The 19,766-nt window shown below is 36.1% G+C and overlaps 2 protein-coding genes across 4 annotated transcripts; one reads left to right on the top strand and one right to left on the bottom strand.

Moving 5' to 3' along the window:
• Window positions 1-153: 153 nt before the first annotated feature.
• On the bottom strand, window positions 154-8,119 carry LOC122038712 (E3 ubiquitin protein ligase DRIP2-like). Of its 3 annotated transcripts, none has more exons than XM_042598601.1 (7): window positions 7,655-8,119; window positions 6,109-6,208; window positions 3,211-3,541; window positions 2,696-3,093; window positions 2,552-2,602; window positions 1,029-1,101; window positions 154-478 (listed from the first exon to the last, which is right to left on the bottom strand). In XM_042598601.1, exons 1-7 carry the CDS (start codon window positions 7,794-7,796, stop codon window positions 302-304), a joined length of 1,272 nt encoding a protein of 423 aa, XP_042454535.1. In that variant the 5' UTR covers window positions 7,797-8,119; the 3' UTR covers window positions 154-301. The 3 variants fall into 3 exon arrangements, 2 of the variants coding, with proteins under 2 accessions (XP_042454535.1, XP_042454536.1); XM_042598602.1 differs by having other exon boundaries at window positions 2,723-3,093; XR_006127932.1 differs by lacking the exon at window positions 154-478 and adding an exon at window positions 1,874-1,992.
• On the top strand, window positions 7,795-18,708 carry LOC122008154. The gene is made up of 5 exons (XM_042563769.1): window positions 7,795-7,810; window positions 7,884-8,011; window positions 8,547-8,823; window positions 12,020-12,262; window positions 18,404-18,708. The coding sequence occupies exons 1-5, from the start codon at window positions 7,795-7,797 to the stop codon at window positions 18,430-18,432; spliced, it is 693 nt and encodes a 230-aa protein (XP_042419703.1). The 3' UTR covers window positions 18,433-18,708.
• Window positions 18,709-19,766: the final 1,058 nt, after the last annotated feature.

Below are 19,766 nucleotides of genomic sequence, written 5' to 3'. Positions count from 1 at the left end.
GCAAACTGACATTGAAAAATTATAGAAATATCTATTTCTTTTAAACAAAAGGAGTCTAAATATCATCAATGGATTAATATTCCCAACAAAATACAGTCAATCAAGACCTACAACAATTTTTGCCTGTAATGAAAAGCAATTTGTGCAGTCTCATTTGAGCAAATTATGTTCTTATATGAGAAAATAGTACAAACGTTGACATGTGTACATTAGAGATAAGATTGGATGAAAATGAGAAGAGAAAAAGATAATACAAAACAATATTCTTTTATTGGCATCTTTAGATGCAATGAAATTGCTCTCATTTGTTGTCTGAAACCTTGCTCCAACTGTAGACCAACACCATCACAAATTCCTTGGCTGAGGTTCCTACCGTACCCTGAAGCCTCTGCGAAGACCTCTCTCTTAACCAATGCTCTACTAGTTTGTTAACAGACATTGTAGGGCTTACTGGTTGTCCAAGGCAAGTGATTTGCACCTATATTTATCATAGTTAGCAGAAAAATATTTTAACTACAAAATGTAGGAAAATATTGTGCACGAGTCGTAAGATTGACTAGCCGAACAAGATACATTCGGAGTTGAGATACTTTTGTTTGCTTGCACAAGTACATGGTTGACAAATTCTGTTATTAATACAACAAAGCGGGTTTCAGTTGTCAATGCATCTTTGTTGCCTTCCTATAATCTGAGATCTAAAAAGAACATAAAACCATAACACTCATTGCCTCAATCAACAACATTCTTAGGATGCCAATTTGAAGTTAATGATGTAACTGCAAGAGCTAGTCATGATAGGTGATCACGGTAATATACTATTATAGAAGATAAATTAGTGAGTGAAATCAACCTTCCGCAAGGTAACATGTGTCCCAACAAAATTGATTTTTCTTTTTGCAATAGATTTTTTTTTATAGAATTTAAAATATCATGTTATTCAGACGACAATATGTCAAACCATCTCTAATAACAGATATGGTTCATTTACAAGATATGTACAGAAATGAAAAGGGAAAAAAAAAACTCACCGCAGCATCATTCTCGAGATTGAGCTTCTTTACAAGGTACTTGTGAATGAACAACACAGGCATGCTACCATCTCTAATAGCAAACCATAAACTGGATATTAATACCATCAAACAGGGACATGAATAAAACAATTGAAATGAAAACAGCAATATAACGTTCATATTGACGAGAATTTATTGCCACTAAATCAGGAGGAATTAACATAGTAAAAATGCTTACTTTTTTCTTCCACTCACTGTACAGCCATACAAATTATTTGTTGACGTGTGCATTCTAAGAAATAGAAGGCAAAGTGAAATAGATTTTTTTTAGTTTACTACTATCCAAGTATACAGCATAAGTTACTTCAATGGCCAATTTTCTTCTTCTAACAATCTTTGCAATAACAGAAACATAGAGGATCCAACTATCACAACATATTGCTTTCAATTCATAAATCATTTTGTACTATCTGAATTTGCTCTACTAATTCAAGTGAGAAATATTGTAACCACTTTCATACTTTAACTATTATGACATCATGCTCTCAGTTTAGTGCTTCGTCTGCATCACAGCCTGCTGATATACTCAATAAAGAAAAAAATGTCAAACGGTTGAAAGCCTAATACCCTAACATCCTTGCACAGCTGGTTTTGTAATCATTCTTTGGTTCGTAATTATACATTTATACTTTGTAATTTGACACCACTTGTGCCCATTGTAACCTTTCTTCGTTACATGTTACCAGCTTGCTATTTTGATACGACATGGGATATAAAGTCATAAATATAAATTATGTTCGTGCAACAAAGTAAACCAAAAAAGAATAACAAAATTAATTATTTAATCCGTTCCATATCTATACCTTATTATGGTATCTGATTTCAATAAATATAAAATTCTGATATGTTGATTGCTGAAGAAGCTATGTCGAAAGGACTTTACCGTGGGGGTAACCCAACTGAAACCAACCAGAATGCCCAACTAGCAGATCAGAAAAATTGGAATGTCATCTTCGAGTTTGTTAGTAAGATGACTGAGTTTCAATTATGACATGAAAAAGAACCTCAGAAAATCCAACATAATAAAAACATTATCCAAACGTATTCTAGAAACCAATGCATTTTGATTTATTTATTATTATTATTTTTTAAATCAACCCAAACCCTACTCATTTGATCAGAGATGTTCTAAGTTAATTTAAAAATGAAGAAATGTTATAAATACGGATCATTATATAAAAGGAAAATTTCAAATTTAATATGAAAAAAATGAAACAGTATTTTCTAAAAAAGGGTTCTGGTTTTCATGACTTTTTCAAGTAATTGCTTTCCCCCAAATCCTACACAACCTTGACCCGTGCTCACCCTTACTTTTCAGGCCATTGCACTTTTCATTCAATCAAAAAAACTGAAAGAGGTGCATCTAAATTTAGAATGATCAATATGCCAGTAGGAAAAGTAAGTGAAGGCGGGACATTTCGAAATTTGAATAAAGAATTTATTGATTAAATGTGCATGATATGAGTAAAATTAAAACTCACTTGATCCTCAGATAGTTTGAAGATAGATGTGGAAATGGTTGATCAATTGTCCTGTAAAATTCACACCAGATAGAGCTAATCAGAAACAATAAGCATCTGTGAAGATAACATAATCAATATAAATTCCAAAAGACAAACTGTAACTGATCAGTAGAAGGAACCAAGGAGAACCATATTGGATTAATCTTTCTAGAAAATTGAGAATTTTGAGCATCAAGAAATGATTGAGATGATGCAGTAAGATCCTTGCTTCTCCTCTTGACTCTTTGCAGCCTGCTTTCTTTCAGTGTTACTGGTTGCAATAGAATGTTATCAGCCTGTTCAAGAATTTTAGACTTATGCTGATGCACCTTAACCCTTTCATTCTTAATATTTACTTCACCATCACAGCCATTAAAATTTTCTTCCTTAACAACATGTCGCTGAGTAACAGAGCTAAAAGCCTTTGTCCTGTTTGCAGCTTCCACCAGACAGTTTAAAGGGTCCCAGATATCAGCATTATCCTGAAACATGTGGTTGGATGGCTCAACGTTTGAATGAGCCTGGAGAACATGCATAAATAATTGAACAATTAAAACTCAAGATGATCAATGCAACATCTTTATTGCTAAACAAACGAGTCAGTTAACTAGGAAACTGAAAAAATTCACTTCTTTTACCTGTTTTCTCTTTAGGGCCTTGCTCATTTTCTCATTTGAGCTTGATTTTTCTACATAATTATTAACAGTATTGTCATCCTTTTCGGATGATGCATCAGTGGATGAACTCAGACCTCGTGCAGTGACAACCCTTTTAGAAGCTGTTTTTGTTTGCCTTCCTGATGAACATGTCCGTGTCACTACGTGAGAAGTACTGACAACCAATGAAGAAAGTGACTTTTCTTTTCTTTTAACAGGTAATATTGGGGTGGGTATTTCCTCAGGAGCTTCAACTTTGCTTTGTTTAGAAGGAAAAATCTTTGCCCTAATATCCTGTAAATTGTGGTCCGGCCTGTACAATGACCAGGCAAGAATTCTTGAACAAGATAATCTCATGTAACAGCACATAGAATATAACAACAACAGAAACAATCAAGTCTTATTCCACTAGGAGGTCAGCTAATAGCAGATAAAATAATAAGACAAAAAATGTGATTCCTGGATAAAAATTTCTTGCCATATATAAAATAAGATTCAAGGAAAAAATGTGTCAAAACAAGGTAAATAATTTTGATTTATATTGTTACACAGTCAGGGCAAAAATCATTTCAGTGCCCCCAATTTTATGCTATCATAAAAGGGGTGCCAATTTTCAAAAAATTTCAAAGGGGTGCTTCAAAAAATTTCAAAGGGTGCCTGATTTTCAAAAAAAAATTAAGTACAACGGATCAATAGGAGTAGAAAAAACAGTTCGGAACAGATGGGGGACCCCATTGATAATTTTGAAGAAGTGCTCCTTTGAAGGTAAACCAGAGATGCCATCATTTATTTATTTTTTGCCTAAAAATTATACTTGTCCTATTTCAGTGTAGGGATAACTTGAGAGTTCCTTCTCCCTACAATTTTTCTGTTGAACAAATCTCTGCAACTCACTCTAAGGTGATACTGAGATAATAAAAAAAATGCACTTTTCCAAAAGACTGCAAGCCATTACTTTGATAAAGAAACATTACAAAATAATCACATGCCTTATGAGGAAAGAAAAACGAAATGTTACAGGTTCTCCAACTTTCAGGAAGGATTTTTGGGTTTATCCATTAGAAATCCCACTAGAAATGCAAGGGAGTCCAATGAATGATACACTCATTAAGGCTTCATTTATTTCATGCAAAATGTGTCCTACAAGCAGACATTTAATATAAGTACAGGACATGGTCCAATGATGATCTGACATGTGGCTAATCTCAGGGAAATCTTAAACTATTAAAATGGTTTTTATAATCTAATATATTTTGGATACTTATGTTTCTATATATCATACATTATCTTCAATATCAAATTTTCACCAGATTATTTTCATTTAAAATATTCCATAAACTCATATTTTTCTTTTATATTATATTTACATAATTTTATCTTTTGTTTTTTTGGTCCTAGCATGGCTTAATATCCTTGTATCTAGGCATATCATTTTAATATCCTTGTATATTATTACATATTTTTATTCATTTCAATATCTAAAGTTATATCTATGAGATCATGATTATGCTATCATACCATTATTGAAAAAACAAATAACCCAATGGATTAAATTTTAATTTCAAAAAAAAAAAAAAAAGGTGAAGAATGGAATTTTTTTAATTCATGAAAATCACTTCCTCTTACAATTTGGAAGCAGTTTCTATGAAACAAAATAAGCAAAAGCTAAATATATTGGCTTAAACACAGAGTACCAAATTACTTAAGTTCAAATTATTAGGCAAACATCCTTGGAAATACCTTCATTCTTTCATACCATTTAGCGTATAAGACCATATGCTTGAAGAAAACCTAGCAAAGTAACGGCAGGAGAAATTCAACCTTGAGACTAACCATGAGGCATTAGACCTTCCAATCCCAAATCAACTCAAATGCAAATGCAAACCCATCTATATGAACAAGTAAGATGAAGGATAATGTTAATTGAAAATAGAAGTCCAACTGTATCCTGAACAAAATGATCTTTCGAATGCAAGGAGCATCACTGGGAAGGCAAATATGCAATGTTAGTTCTAGAAGGTAGCATCTCTTTTCACATTTCATGGACAATTTGTAAGACAAACAAAAGTTAGTTAAGGTATTTTGTTTGTAATAACCCACCCTTTTCAAACTAGAACACTAGCCCATCTCAGAGTTGATTTTCAAGTGAATGGTATTTAGTTTCATGTGATGAGGGAAGGCCTCAAAGGACAATGTCATGTGGTTTCTAATGAATGGGCGCAAAGAACTCAGCTAATTGTGGTTGTTTAAAAGGCCTACGTGTTTTCTCCAAAACCATGTGTTTCAGAAGGGTGTGATCAATTTATGCGAGAAATTACTAAAAAGTAGCAAACTTTTAGACCATTTTTATATAGCATTTGATGCAAAAATTGTAATGATGATATCATAGACATAAATCACTGTCATGATAATACATGCTTTTCCAAAGATCTTCAAGGACATACCGATTTCCTTAAAATAAAAGAGATGGTCATAAATGTAGAAACTAAATACAGTAAAAGGACTAAAATGAACCTTAGAATATCACCAAAAGATCAAAAATAGTCAACCTGAAATTATAAATAACAGATTATTGTTGGGAATCCTGTTCTTGATAGGAAAGTTCAATTATTCCCAGTTTGAATTGTTCCCTTTTCTTTATTGTATTGGCACGTGGATTACTTTTCATAGTTAGCAGATCCATTTGCAGGGATGCAGCTTCTCCTCTTCTTATCCTAATTTCAATCATGGTGTTACTTTGCCTTAGAATTTCTAAGATTTGTTGAAAGAACTAATTTTACACTGTATAAGACAAAATTTTGAACTAAAATGGCATTACACAGAAGTAAGAAAATTAAGACAATTGAAAAGAAATTAATATTACAACGGAAAGAAATTAACCTGAGCTTCTCCATTGGAACAACACCCAAACCAATATTACATACAGGGCAATGATCTGTCTCCTCATCATTGAGTTTTTTAGTTATGCACTTCCTGCAAACTGAAAAAGTGCACAAACATCAAGAAGCTGTATGTCTCATATAAAAACATACAACATGATTTGGTAGTACTAAATCTAAATCATTTGCATAGCTTAAATACTTTTAAACTACACAGAAATGTCAAAGAAAGGCATATCAAAGCATGTGTTTTATGCTATATTTTATGAACAAAAAGAATCAACTGGAGTATTTCAATTAAAAGTGAAGAGTTATTGCAGCACTTTTACTGAAGAGGTATGAAGAGTGAAAGCTGAGAAAGAGTGAACACCAACCTTATGTCAAATCTAAGATTTCAGATTACAATTTTCCTTATGGACACTTTATCTAAGATGAAGATCTAAGGGATTTACTAAAGGATGAAGGAACAGTGAACTATGAGAAAAAAAAACCAAAGCAGAAGTCAAATGTAAGCTGTCAGATGACAATTTACAAAAGAAACACAAAGAAGAAGTCTAATATAACCTATCAGATGACAATCTAAGAAAGAATGTACAAAGGCTCTGAAAAGATTAAACATCTGTCTGTTTTCATTTCACTACTTATCCTATTAAGATAGTTGATGAGTGATGCAAATGGAGCAGTACATATTCGGGATAAGCAATTAGTCCTACCAACTAGTTCCAATTCTTGATTAAATAAAGCACAAAAGCATGCGATGGTTGAGTTCAATGAAGTACAGAAGACCCCATTGTAGAAAAAGGTTACAATAATTGTTCCCATCAGATAAATTATAAAAGATAAAGGCAACAAGAGAGATCATTTTCTAATCAATCCTGGACAATGAATGCCTATTTAAATCTAGACAAACAGTAGACCAAGTTGAAACCTAAATCCAAGACATTTCCTGATAAAGAAGGCACACAAGGATACAAAAACACTTTAACGACTGAAAATCTCAAATCTTCACGTAGACATAGAAGCACGGTTTAACATTGTCCCAAATTGGCAACTATTGGAGGTCATGCAAAAATTTGATTCCAGTTACTCTATCAATGTATGTACCGATTCTGGAATCTAAAATGATTCTATCCTTTATAATTATCTTCTCCGGCAACAAAGAACAAAGTTAGTGAAAGGCTATCTTAGATCGTAGAAGCAGGGCAGAAGAACCAGCATGTAGTTGAAAGCAACGCATGCGGTCGCATACCTTTGCACTGAGGATTTGAATGTCGTAAAAAAAACTATACTTTTTCGATCTTTTAATCACTGCATAAGTTTGCGATCTCATAAGTACAAGAAAAAGAAAAAACTAAATCGAGAGAAAAAATTGACTTTTTTCTAGAGTGCGAATCATCACAAATAAACAGAAAATTCACGTAAGCATCGGGAACCCTACATTCAATCAAGCGATAAAATTTGGTAGCCGAATCCCGCTACAAGGAAAATGAACAACGAGAGCTATGGATCGAAAAGGAGGGGGGCGGTGGATGGAAGAAGGAGCTCACACGTGTGAAGGCACTCGGGGATGGTGGTGGCATCCCGGAGGAGCTTGCAGCAGAGAGGACAGGTCATGAAACCAGACAGAACCTCCCTCCTCACCTTCACCACCTTCGACGGCCCCGCCGCCGCTGCGCCTGCATCCACCATGGGTCACGCCGCAGGTTCCAGCTCACTGAAAGCAATCCCGGGAATCCAGCGCATGCAATCTCTCAAATCCGCAGGTTCCGTTCCCAGGTGGCCATAGTTCACATTTTATCGACGAATCACGTAGAGGTGGGCAGTCAGGCGGCGGGGATCCGGCGGCGGGGGACACGAAAGATGGAATTTTGACGGTAGCTGAGAACGGAGGAGGAATTGAAAGCGTGGATTGAGAGAAAAGGAGGAGGGCTCGTAGGAAAGGATTGCAGGGATGGAGAGATTGCGACGACGACGAGCAGAGGCCAAGCGAGAACCAGAAGGGGACGAGGAGGGTGGAGTGGAAGAACAAAATATATGGTAATATATAAATACAGGATAAAATCGACAAAATAAAATGAGCTAATTAAAATTAAGGGGAATTAATTACAAAAAGAAAATTTAAAAAGTTAATAATTAAGCGGTAAAAAATAAATAAAATTTAAGAATTCTAAAAGCATTTTTAAATTTCATTTGTATTTCTTTTTTTTTAACTTTAATTTTATTTTACAATGACGAAGAAATACATATTTCTAGAAAAGAAAACTAATTTTCAAACTATCCGTCGACATTTAAGGAAATTTTCAAAAACACCTTTGAAATTTTGTTAATGTCAATACAGTCAAAATTAACATTTCCTTAAAATCTCACAACCCTAATCTCATGCAGCTTGCTTCGCTCAGACTCTCGTTCCCGTCTCTCTCGTCCTCGTGCCTAATCTAGCCGTCGCCACACGCCGCCATTCGGCCTTCCCAAACTTCCGAAGCCTTCGGAGGCGGACTACTTTCCTCTGGCGGTGGCGATCTCGTTTTAGTTCTCCCGATCTCCGCAGTCTACACGGTGCATAGCAGCGCGAGATCCTTTCTCGCCACCCATCGTGGGCCGTGGCTCGGTGGGGCTCCGGCGTTTGATTTGTCCTCCTCATTACTTTCTTCTCCGTGCGACCAGCCGGCGAGGACAGCTGCTGTGAGCTTGTCAGTGTGTTCTCTCTTCCAATCCGGTATAATACTTTGTAATCTCAATTTTTTTTTTAATTGGTCATTGATTCAATGGATTGGAAGTATTTTTTTTTTATTCAACAAAAAAGGGAGAAAAAAACTGTTTTGTGTTTTCATTTATTAAGGGATGTCAATTTGACTTTAGAATTTGTCAAGTTCATGTTGCTTTGGAGATTGAGTCTTGCCTTCATTTGGTCCAAATTTTTGGAGAATTAATCCGTTTTTATTTCTTTCTTCTTATTTTGTTTTTGTTGTTAAAGAAATGAAAGCTTGTCGATAAATGAATTAATAGCTAAACATGTTAGGTAAAATGAATTAGTTGGACCTCTTAAATTAGTTGGACTTTATATTTTTTTCCTGTGTGCATTTCCTTTGGCGTATATTCATAACATACCTTTGATAGTTATATATGGTTATGAATGATTTCCATGGTTTTCATGGCCATATTTGATGGAACTTATATACTGTGGATAGTTGAAATGTTTTTGATAGTTATATTTTGATACTTGAGATGGATTTGATCATTATATTTTAATGCTTCAGATATTTTGATTGTTATGTAGGGTTATGCATGCAATTTTGTTAGTTATGTTTTGATGTGCTTTAATGATTATGTAATTAATAAAACTTGTAAAATTTCCATTTCCATACTCTAGATGTATGATTTATAAGTTACAACTATATAAGGTGATTAAAATTAATGCTAAAATTGACTATTAGAGGTCTGATTTTAAAATTAGACATATTTGTTTTTTTATATAAATATTGAATTAGTAGGTTATAGAAATTAAATATATTTTTATTAGTTTATATTTTGATTCCATGATTTCAATTCTTAATAAGCTTGTCAAGACTATTTCTGGTTCATTATGCAATTGGACCCATTGGCCCATTGGTTCAACCATTGGTTCAGTGATGGTTCGATTTCGGTTCATCTCGGTTCAATTTTGGTAACTATGATTTTCATTCCATCTCTACTGAACATTATGTGTCATCTTCAAAAATAAATAGAGATAAATAAAATGAACGGATATTTCCATTTTAATCTTCTTTTATTTACCATAAATTGAAGCTTCACACCTGATTACTTACAAATAATATTATTTTTATTCTTTTTTAGTAACATCTATCTTACCATTTTCATTTGCGCTAGATTATTTTCTAATTATCCAACATTCTAATTTGTAAAGTATTAAATGTCATTATGCAATTTTATAAATTTCTTTTAGCCTTGGGGAGGAGGGCATATGACAATCACATAAACTCCAAAATCTTCTATCTTTTTTTTTTTTTTTTTTACCATTTGAACTACTTGTTATTTATCTTATTAATGAGATCATAATTTCTACATTATATCTCTGGACATTTACACGTGGAGTTAATTATTGAATCACATTCCATATATTCAATTTTAGTTCTATTTGCATCATTTCCAATGTTTTCTTTTAGCACTTCAAGTTTCTTTAAATTTAATCCATTTAGTCCCTCATCAATTAACATAATATCATCTCTAAATAATATACACAAAGGGTGTGATAATAGTTTCCAAAACTCCTTTGAGTTTACCATAGTTGCTTCTTTCTACGTATGATAAATAAATTCTATGGTCGTTTAACCATGGAAGAAGACAAATTAAGCCACACAGAACCAACTATGTCTGTAGATTTTGTAGGCCTCAGCTGCAGTGGCCAAAGAATGCGCTTGAGTATAAAAAATTCTAAGCATTTGTTGCCATTGGGAGCAAAATGGTTCCTCACTAAAAATAAATCCTCAAGGATCTTAATCATTTTTAAAAGAGGAGAAAATATACTTTCATAACCGAGATTTAAAATCTCGCCCCGTACCGAGGTTTCGGTCCCAAACCGGAATTTTAATTAAACTTAATTAAATTTATTTTAAATTAATTTAAAACTTAATTAAAATTATTTTTTAAAAAATTAATTTAAAACTTAATTAAAACTTATTTTAAAACTTAATTTATTTTTTAAAAAATAATTAAAATTATTTTAAAACTTAATTAAAATTATTTTTTTAAAAAAAATTTAATTAAAATTATTTTAAAACTTAATTAAAACCAACAACAACAACCAAGCATTTTCCCACTAGGTGGGGTCGGTTGAACTTAATTAAAATTATTTAAAAAAAAAAGGCAACGCTTTCGGCCCCTCCGAAGGCGTCCCACGATGCCTTCGGCGCCACTAGAAGCGTCCCGCGATGCCTTCAGCGCCACTAGAAGCGTCCCGCGACGCCTTCGGCACCACTGGAAGCGTCCCGCGACGCTTTCGACGCCAAAGATGTCATGGGACGCTTCCAATGCCTCTGGAAGTGTCCCGACGCTTCCGACGCCTCTAGATGTGTCCCGATGCTTCCGGCAACGCTGGAGACTTTCCGTGACTCCTCTAGCTCCGCCTGCGACACATCGAGATGAGGACACCTCCGGTGCCGGTTTTGTCTGTGCGGCGGAACAGTAAAAATCGTCTGTGCCGCCCAGCACCGAACGACATTTCATTCTATGTTCATAACCTTTGTAACTAAACTTTTTGAGCCTAGAGGCTTGAAAAAGTAACTGGCATGGAGGAATTTGACATAACATGCATGAATCTTAGCCATATTTGTTGTAAGGCTAGGATGACATAGCTTTGCATAGAGCTCAATGAAGAGATGTAGTTCATGTAGTTAACAACTAATTGGGCCATACATGAATATATGATAATGATGACAGCCGCAATGATGATGACAATGACAATGGCTTCATGAGTGCTAAGGAGGTAGAGTTTGATGTATGCATCTCCATAGCACTGCCTAAACAACATTTCATTACTGCAGAATGTAGGTGCTTGTTATAAATGGTTAATCCCCTCACTATGAGAGACAAAATTGTGGGAAGTACCACTTCCATTTGTGTAAATGATGTATTTTCTACATGCAATTGCTATTAGTTACATTGTTCTTTTATTTGGCTTGGTAAAATGGGGACTTACATGGTGCAGAGTGTAGAACGAAGATAAATATGGAATTCTGTGTTGCTTCAATATTTATTTTGCTTCCTAAAGAAGGCAGCCATTTTATTATTGTTCTAAGGAGTGTCATTTGTAGGTTTATACTGGGAAGGGCAAGTTTGTTTTCTTATGCATTACTTATTTGCTTTATTCTTTCTGTAGACTATATTTGATCATTTAATCTCATTACCATGGCAAGTGAAGAATCTAAAGATTCGATTGAATATTATGGATTGGAAGAAAGTGAGCAATGCTACTGCTAGTAGCTCAAGTGTGCCAATTACTAAGAAGCGACTTCCAAAGAAAATTAGACAGGTGCCTGACTACTATTTTCTTCCACGAAGGTCCTTACCTTCTGCATTTGCATTTTATGGTGCGTGTTGTGCTGCTGGAGTTGGAGCAGGAATGATACTTGAAGTTTGGATTAAGAAAAAGATCAAAGGTATTAACTTCCTAGCATTTAAATAAAGATGCATGCTTAGTTTGTATAAAATGCTGCAATTTCTAAGTGCATTCAGATAATATTTCAAAAATGATCATTCTGTTTGATCTGCTAGCGGTCTTTGTCTAAACTCTGGTCCATTATTGTAGAAAACCAGTGAAAGTGAAAACTAGCGAGCCACTATGTGGCAAAAGGGGGATAGTGAATTTGATTTTTGTCATTCACTGATTCATCTCACTGGCTGTACTGGTCTGAAACCATTAGGTGTGTGACTGGAATGAAATTGCTTGTAGTGAGCTGAACTAATCTCTCTAGATTCTAATCCTCTGATCTAGTAATGTTTGACCGTCAAATTAGGAAAATCCTCTATCCATAAAAACCCGCATCTTGCATTTTTTGCCTCATATTTTGTCTCTAAGAATGTATAATTATTTTATTTCACGTTATACCATTATGAAGTACACATTTTGTGTAGTTTTTTGTTCTCCATTCTGACGCCGGGCAGGATAGTGATTATCTTGCGGACTGACAAGGAGACGAAATTGAGGAGAAAGCAAGAAGAGAAACCTCCCAAAAGAGGAACTTTATAAAGAAATAGAGGATTATTCCTCAAACAAAATATAGATGTTTATATAGACTCTAGACCTTAAGACCAAAGAAAGGAATTAAATATCAAGTACCAACATATAGATTCCAATTCTAATCTCGTAAAGAAAGGAAAGAAATTCTAAAATAAAGGAAAAACATTAATAGACTCACAATTCTGAAGGATCCTAGTCACCCCGGGTTGAATGAACTCGTCCTCGAGTTTAGAGTAGTGTCAGGTGGTAGTCCAGGAGGAAGATCATCTAGGTGGTGATTCTTTGTTGTGAATAGATAAGTGCTAGATATAAACTAACATATTTGGCTACCGGAAAATATGTAGTAAATGCTCCCATTATCACTAGAGTAAGGTCCATTATTCTTTCATAACGATTGAATTTGACCTTACACTTATCACACCTTATCTTGGAAAGCAAGTTGCCACTAAAAGTATGTTGTACGAGTGTTGTTTCCTCTACCAACACACTTTCTGGTTTTGCTTCTGCTTCTTTTAAGCATTTAGAGTGTGCATACCTTAAAAATTCATGGGCATCTTGCTGTTGCCGAAGACTAAAATTCTTTCCCATATTGTATAAATGGGAGAGTATCCACAGAGGGAATAAAGGTGATTGACCTTGCTTTGTGTGCATTACAAGACTCTCAAGTTTGCATGTAAAAAGCACCACGCTTTCTTTGTATATTTCAAGGGACGAAGACCTTCAAGGAGATAGGCTGACAGTGGCCGTGTATATTGGAGAGTAGCATTAGCATAGCAACTGTTGCCATTGTTGGTAAGATCACCAGGATGCAACTGAATCTTGCCAGGGTTGTAGAGTTTGATGAAGAGATCAAATGGGAAAAACATCAATTCAGGAGGGTAATTCCTTGACGTTTTATAAGGTGTAGGTTGCTTGAGGAATGCCCTTGCAGGTGTTGACAGACCTTTTAAGGTAGCACCAGAAGCATCGTCTGATCTAATTGCTCCTCTAAGAGCATTGCCAATTTCCAAGTATTCACAGGAAGTGATGGTTTGACCACCACTGCTATATGATAATTGTCTCCACAGGAGGTGTCCAGTTGGTTAGAGGGTGGTAACGGTCTGCTATAAGTTGATCCTGTGATTTACCTTCCTTCACACAACCCGGGGATGGACTATGAGGAGCGTCTGGGATGAGCATAATCTCTACAAACGAAATAAGTGTCTGTGTTTCAATTATTGTCCCATTAGCAACCGTCATTGACTTTAAAACATCGATCTTGTTAATCAGAAACTGGTAACCAGCACATGCATGTGATTCAGGAAAGGTTTCAATCACTTCCTGTACAAATCCTATATCTAATCCAAATCTGTCTTGATTTAACCATTCTGCAAGTGATTTGCATGAAGAATCAAGCTCTATGTCACTCTGAATAACTTGTGGTATATCGATGGGACCAGCAGATCTGCAAAACTTAGCTAAGGTAGAAAGATAATCTAGAGATTTTTGTTTTCCATCGGCAAAATGTTTTGGTATTTGACAACTGTGTCTACTAAGGAACTTAAAGACGCTGACTGCCTATAGGATTGCTGGCATGAACCAACGAGAGTTTGAGACACCATCCTCCATACTGACAATGGCGATCTTCCTTCCACATAGAAATCTCCAATGTCATCCCTTGGAGTAGCTCTTTTTGAAGAATCTTCCTTGGTGAACCCCGACCCAGTTAAGATCTTTGATGCCTGAACCTCTGCAGCATTGGAACCCAAAAAGTGACCCTTCATATATTTTTGCCAGTTTCTCTCCACTACCATTGTTGTCTTCATCACCTCCTCCAGGTTTCTCAGAGAGATCAGTAGCCTCCTTGCGGAGCCTCGTTATCCTGGGAGCTATCCCCGGAACCTTTTTGATTGACGCCGGAGTTGGTGTTGTACTGATTGTTTTCAAAGCCATCACTCACACTTCTGTCAAGATTTCTGCTGCTGCTGTTGCTACCGTAGCCGTTACCACTACCTGCAACAGCACCTAAATTACTTCCAGCATCATTACCTCCGTATCTATAACTGCCAGTAAGGTTCCTTGGTGCTGAATGATCAACAGCAAGAGCTGAGATGACCTTGGAATGCCCTTTGAGCACGATCTTGCTGTCCTCAACTCTCTGGATATGTTGAAATCCACCAGAAGGTTGGTCGATATCAGGCCTACCAGTCAGAACAGGCGGTTGTGAAGGAGGGGCCGCTGCTAGTCTTGGCGCAACCATTGACTCGTTGCCTCCCGTCAAACCCATTGTTAGATATATGTGAATGGAAAAGAGCTGGAAGAGCGAAGAAGTTCCATTGCGAATGAGACTTTAGTCCCACATTGGGAGTTTCAAGACATTTTGGTTGGTTTATATTGATTCACATGCTTTGATGATGTGAACAAATGCATAGGGAGAGGCTCTAACCACGCAGGGGGGGGGGGGGTGCAAATCCAGAGTCCGAATTGCACTGAATTAAGTTGACTCGTGTACGAGCACGACTTGCGCGCGCTAAATGCCGAACCGGTTGAAGCAAAATTTGCTCAAGTGGAAAACTAACATTTTGCCATGTAAAGTTTTTACTGCTTATTTAAGGGTGTAACGGATGCATTAAATTAAAGATTAATGCAGCCGAGTAAAACGTTGACATTTCACAGCTGGCGAATAATGATCACTAAACGATCATTAACGCTATCCATTGGTCTGAGCTCCTATATAAGGAGGTTGTGATCACAGGCACAAGGTTACACGTTCAAAAAGTTGAAGTTCTCCACCTACGTTCCCTTCTTGTCTGTCGTGCATCTCTTGCTCGACGGAGTGTCTGTGATAGCAGTCGCCAGTCGGGAACCTTTCAGTACGCCGTGACCATCAGTGCTTGGTGGGAATCATGTTTACCGTTGTATCCTGGGAAATAGACGATCCGAGGAAACCTTGAAGCACAACCGGAGGTAGAGCGAATCTGTTTCAAGGAAACTGCGACCCTCGCAAGTCTCGGTCCATCTGCTCGCTCGAATTCTGCGTTCGCTCGGCTGCTAACTCAGTCGACCTCTTCTTTGCTCGATTGCACGCTCGTCCGGCCGCTGCTCGCTTGGCCTCTTTGCTTGGCTGCACGCCCATCCGGCCGTAGCTCGCTCAGTTCGCTTGGCCGCTCGCTCTCTCGCTCGGTCAGTTCGCTCGGCCGTTCGTTGGCTCGCTCGACTACATAATCGATTCGCCCGGCTGACCACTTGCTCGGCCGCTTGCTCGGTGCATTTGCTCGCCCGGCCAGTCACTTGCTTGGCTGTTTGCTCAGTTTGCTTGGTTACTATGCAGTCTACATTCAGCACTTGACAGAAACCAGCCCCTGCTGTCAACCTGAGATTATCTGTTAAAGTCATATCGACAAATAAGTTGAATTTAATTTGATGTATTTAAATTCAGCTAATTCTCAATATATCCGGCAAAAAATTGTTTTCTCCAACACCCTGTTCCTGGAAACCTCCATATCTAAGCACAATCGATCTTTACCTCTCTTGCGATACTTGGGATCTGGACCTTCTCTGGAGTCTCTACCACCGGCTGCTGCTGCACTATCGAAGGCATCAATGATGGTGGTGGCGGTGACGGAGGATCGCCTTGTTTCTCTTGCTCATGCAGGGCCTCCTCAGCCGCCTTTTGCTTCCTGTACAGCTAACAGTTCACTTCTTGAACCTTAATTCCATAGTCGACGGTGGCTCTGCTAAGGAGCTCGACCTTGAGCTTCTCCGTCGGGCAGGAAGCATTCTTCTTCTCCACCTCGAGCTACAGCTCGGAGCCCCTGATGGTGTCGGCCTTGGTGGCCTCGACATCGGCCGCCTTTGCCTAGCTCAACCACTCCGCCTTCTTCACGGTGAGCTGCGCATTGGCAGCCGCAACCTCCGCCTTGCTGTCCGTGTTGAAGGTGAGCTACACCTTGTCACCTTACGATGAACGTTCTATTGTGTCACTGTCAATCACCATATCTAGCTTCAAACTATCCTTGTCGGGTTTTTCTTTTGGATCTGTCGAGTCGGACAGCTCGAATGAGGGGCTGGATTCATCGCCGGATGAGGTCGGTTATGTGACAAAGCTGTCTGGCCTTGAACTTGGGGCGTCCACCTTTCCTTCGTATTCTGGCTTCCCATCAAAAGAGTAGGAGTTGAGATAGCTTTCGGGCAAAGGCAACTCAAAGAAACTATTTGTGTCCATATTTGACGTGTCAAGTTCAATATAACGCTGTTTTGGTTCGTCGAAATTACTTGTTGAAGTAATTTTTGTATTTTCCCCTTCTGTACTATTGTAATTGGAAAGAGTACATGCTTCCCTTGAAAAAAATATCTGACCTTTGTCAATTTTGGTAGTTTCTTGTTCATAAGAAAAGTTAAGAGATGTATCACCGGTTTGTTTTTCATATTTAGGAGTCCAGTCTTCCTTCTTTTGGCTACCAAATTCATGATCGAGATCCTCAGCAACATAATAATCATCTCCGAACAAAGTTTTAAGTATAATCGAAGGAAAGAATGACTTTTCATCTTCTCCCAATCCTTAATCATGGTCTTGCTTTGTCGGTCTCGTGAGCATTGTAAATACTCCCACCATGACAATGCTTGATCTTTGAGTTTGAAAGCAACCAATTTTATTTTCATTCGATCCGGAACATGTTTACCACACCACTTTGTTAATTTAATCAACAAAATTCTCTGTTTGTGATGTACTAAAATTCAGATAGATCAACTTGAAGTATGGTTTCCGTGTTGATCCTTTTGACCATGTGCCTCATGATCTTCACGAATTTGCACCATTTTCACTAGGTGCTAGAATAAATCTGCGACTTGCTTCTATAAATCATGTCGGGTTAAATTTGCAACTTGTCTCTGTAAATCCTCTACCTCCTTTCATGATGCTCAGCTTTCTCCATCGGAAAAAAATAGAATTGAGGAAAAGACAAGAAGAGAAACAATCAAAGGAGGAACTTTATAAATAAATAGAGAATTATTCCTCAAACAAATATACATACGTTGATATTAACTCTAAATCTTAAGACCAAAGAAAGAAAATAAATTCTAATATATAAACTCCAATTCCTATTTTGTAAAAAAAGGAAAGAAATTCTAAAATAAAATAAATATATTAACATACTCACAATTCTAAAATTTTTAAATGGGCCCAAATCCAAAAAAATATATATATCAAAAATAAAAATTATCAAAAATATTTTAAATATCAAAATAAAAATTATTAAAAATAATAATAAAATTCTTCGCATCACATCCTTAACTCCCAGCGTACAGCTTTGAATGCTTAGGCATCTGTAAGCATCTTGTATTTTTTTTTTTTTTTTTGAAACTAATTATTCACATATACTCCTGAAATCTGTAGAATGAGTTTAGTTATGCGTGTCAGTTCATCAGTTGTATTTCATTTGAAGTTAGCTATAACAACATTTAACTATTTATCTATGGCAATTGAAGACTATAATGAAATATATGAAACGAAAACTAGTTAAAAAGACAGTATTATTTGATTACTGTACCATCAGCTAACTTAACTAATTCTCAATCTCAGAGGATGGAGGCGTCATTTGGGAGTTTTGACTAGCACCACAAGCCATTTTTCGACATATATCGATGCGCCAATTCCAAGTCGTACACTTGAAGTGATCAGCAGATTGTCATTTCATAGAATTATTTGTAAATTTCATCCTTATTTGTAGGCATTCATTTTCTGAGCTTTTGTTGCATTGCATTAACAAACCTTGTGAGGGCTGATGTTTTTGTTTTCTTATTCAGCATTCAGTTTTATGATCAACTTTTATCTCCATACATGTAAAAAAGATCCTGATTAATAAATCTTGATTTATTGGCCATCAATTTACCTTTTTTTTTTTTTTTTTTAAAGAAATGCCCTATCTGAACTATACTTCTATTTATAAGTACGATACGGTTACTTTGAAAAATTGATATATATTTTTTAAAAAATATTGATAATTTGGTTCGATCTTTATTTTGAAAATTCAAATTTGATTTACTCGAATAAATTGCTATTATTAGCCGATTATTAGTTATGAGCAATCGATTGCTTGTATGATACACTTAAAACTGATATCCATTTAGCAATGAATTGCTCGTTCAACAATCGAATGTTGGAAATGAAAAATAGAATGCTCTGTAATCGATCGACCATCTAGCAGTCGATTACTGGTTCAGTAATCAATTGTTGGAAATTTAAAATCGAACAGAATATTTCGTAATATCTACGGTTGAATTGAATTACTGGTGAAATTAAGACACCACATTTAAAAGAAAATTAGAAAACTTTATTCTGTTGTAGCATAAATTCATTATAAAACATTTTCAGAATCATCATGCTAAATCATCACGAATATTTAGCTGTAACTAAAACGGAAGCATATTTGAAACCATAATCTTTAATTCATGAGAACGAGTGATTGATCTTTCATATTTATGTGTTCTTCCTCGAGAGCGCTTTCAATTCTATCTGGATCTTATTCTAATAATGAGATTTAGAACATAAGAACATGATACGCGAGATCTAGGGACCATCACCATTAAATAGGTAATTTAGCAATTACCTCTTGTTATTTTTATTTTAGCCCATCATTAAAATAGAAATTATAATTTTGACTTCTACCCATAAAAGGTTCATATCCTATTAGATACATTAAAGCCCAATACCCAAAACTTAGATAATCACTTTAATTCAGGCTTAACTTTACTGAACAACCACCAATATATAATCTCTCACATATAAGCCCATATAATTAATTGATCCAACAATCTCTCACTTGTACTATATGTGTAACCTTATGATTATGTGTTGTGAAAATAATCGTACGAGCTCAAAAATACTATATTACTGAAATGTATCTATTACCAATCCTGTCCATCAATCATGTCAACACAGGATC

Source organism: Zingiber officinale, chromosome 1A, assembly GCF_018446385.1.
Source record: "Zingiber officinale cultivar Zhangliang chromosome 1A, Zo_v1.1, whole genome shotgun sequence".
Taxonomy (NCBI): Eukaryota; Viridiplantae; Streptophyta; class Magnoliopsida; order Zingiberales; family Zingiberaceae; genus Zingiber; species Zingiber officinale.
The sequence above is the reverse complement of the archived record's forward strand: the minus strand, read 5'-3'. Positions and strand labels throughout refer to the sequence as shown.

What these genes read in the sequence shown, in the direction of transcription:
- LOC122008154 (XM_042563769.1), top strand. An exon ending in ACGGAGGAGGAATTGAAAGC is followed by an intron (nt 8,012 to 8,546) that starts GTGGATTGAGAG and finishes TGCCTAATCTAG; the next exon opens with CCGTCGCCACACGCCGCCAT. An exon ending in GTGTTCTCTCTTCCAATCCG is followed by an intron (nt 8,824 to 12,019) that starts GTATAATACTTT and finishes TACCATGGCAAG; the next exon opens with TGAAGAATCTAAAGATTCGA.
- LOC122038712 (XM_042598601.1), bottom strand. Translation starts at nt 7,796, where the DNA reads ATGGTGGATGCAGGCGCAGCGGCGGCGGGGCCGTCGAAGGTGGTGAAG. An exon ending in CCCCGAGTGCCTTCACACGT is followed by an intron (nt 6,209 to 7,654) that starts GTGAGCTCCTTC and finishes GCACTTTTTCAG; the next exon opens with TTTGCAGGAAGTGCATAACT. An exon ending in GTTCCAATGGAGAAGCTCAG is followed by an intron (nt 3,542 to 6,108) that starts GTTAATTTCTTT and finishes GTCATTGTACAG; the next exon opens with GCCGGACCACAATTTACAGG.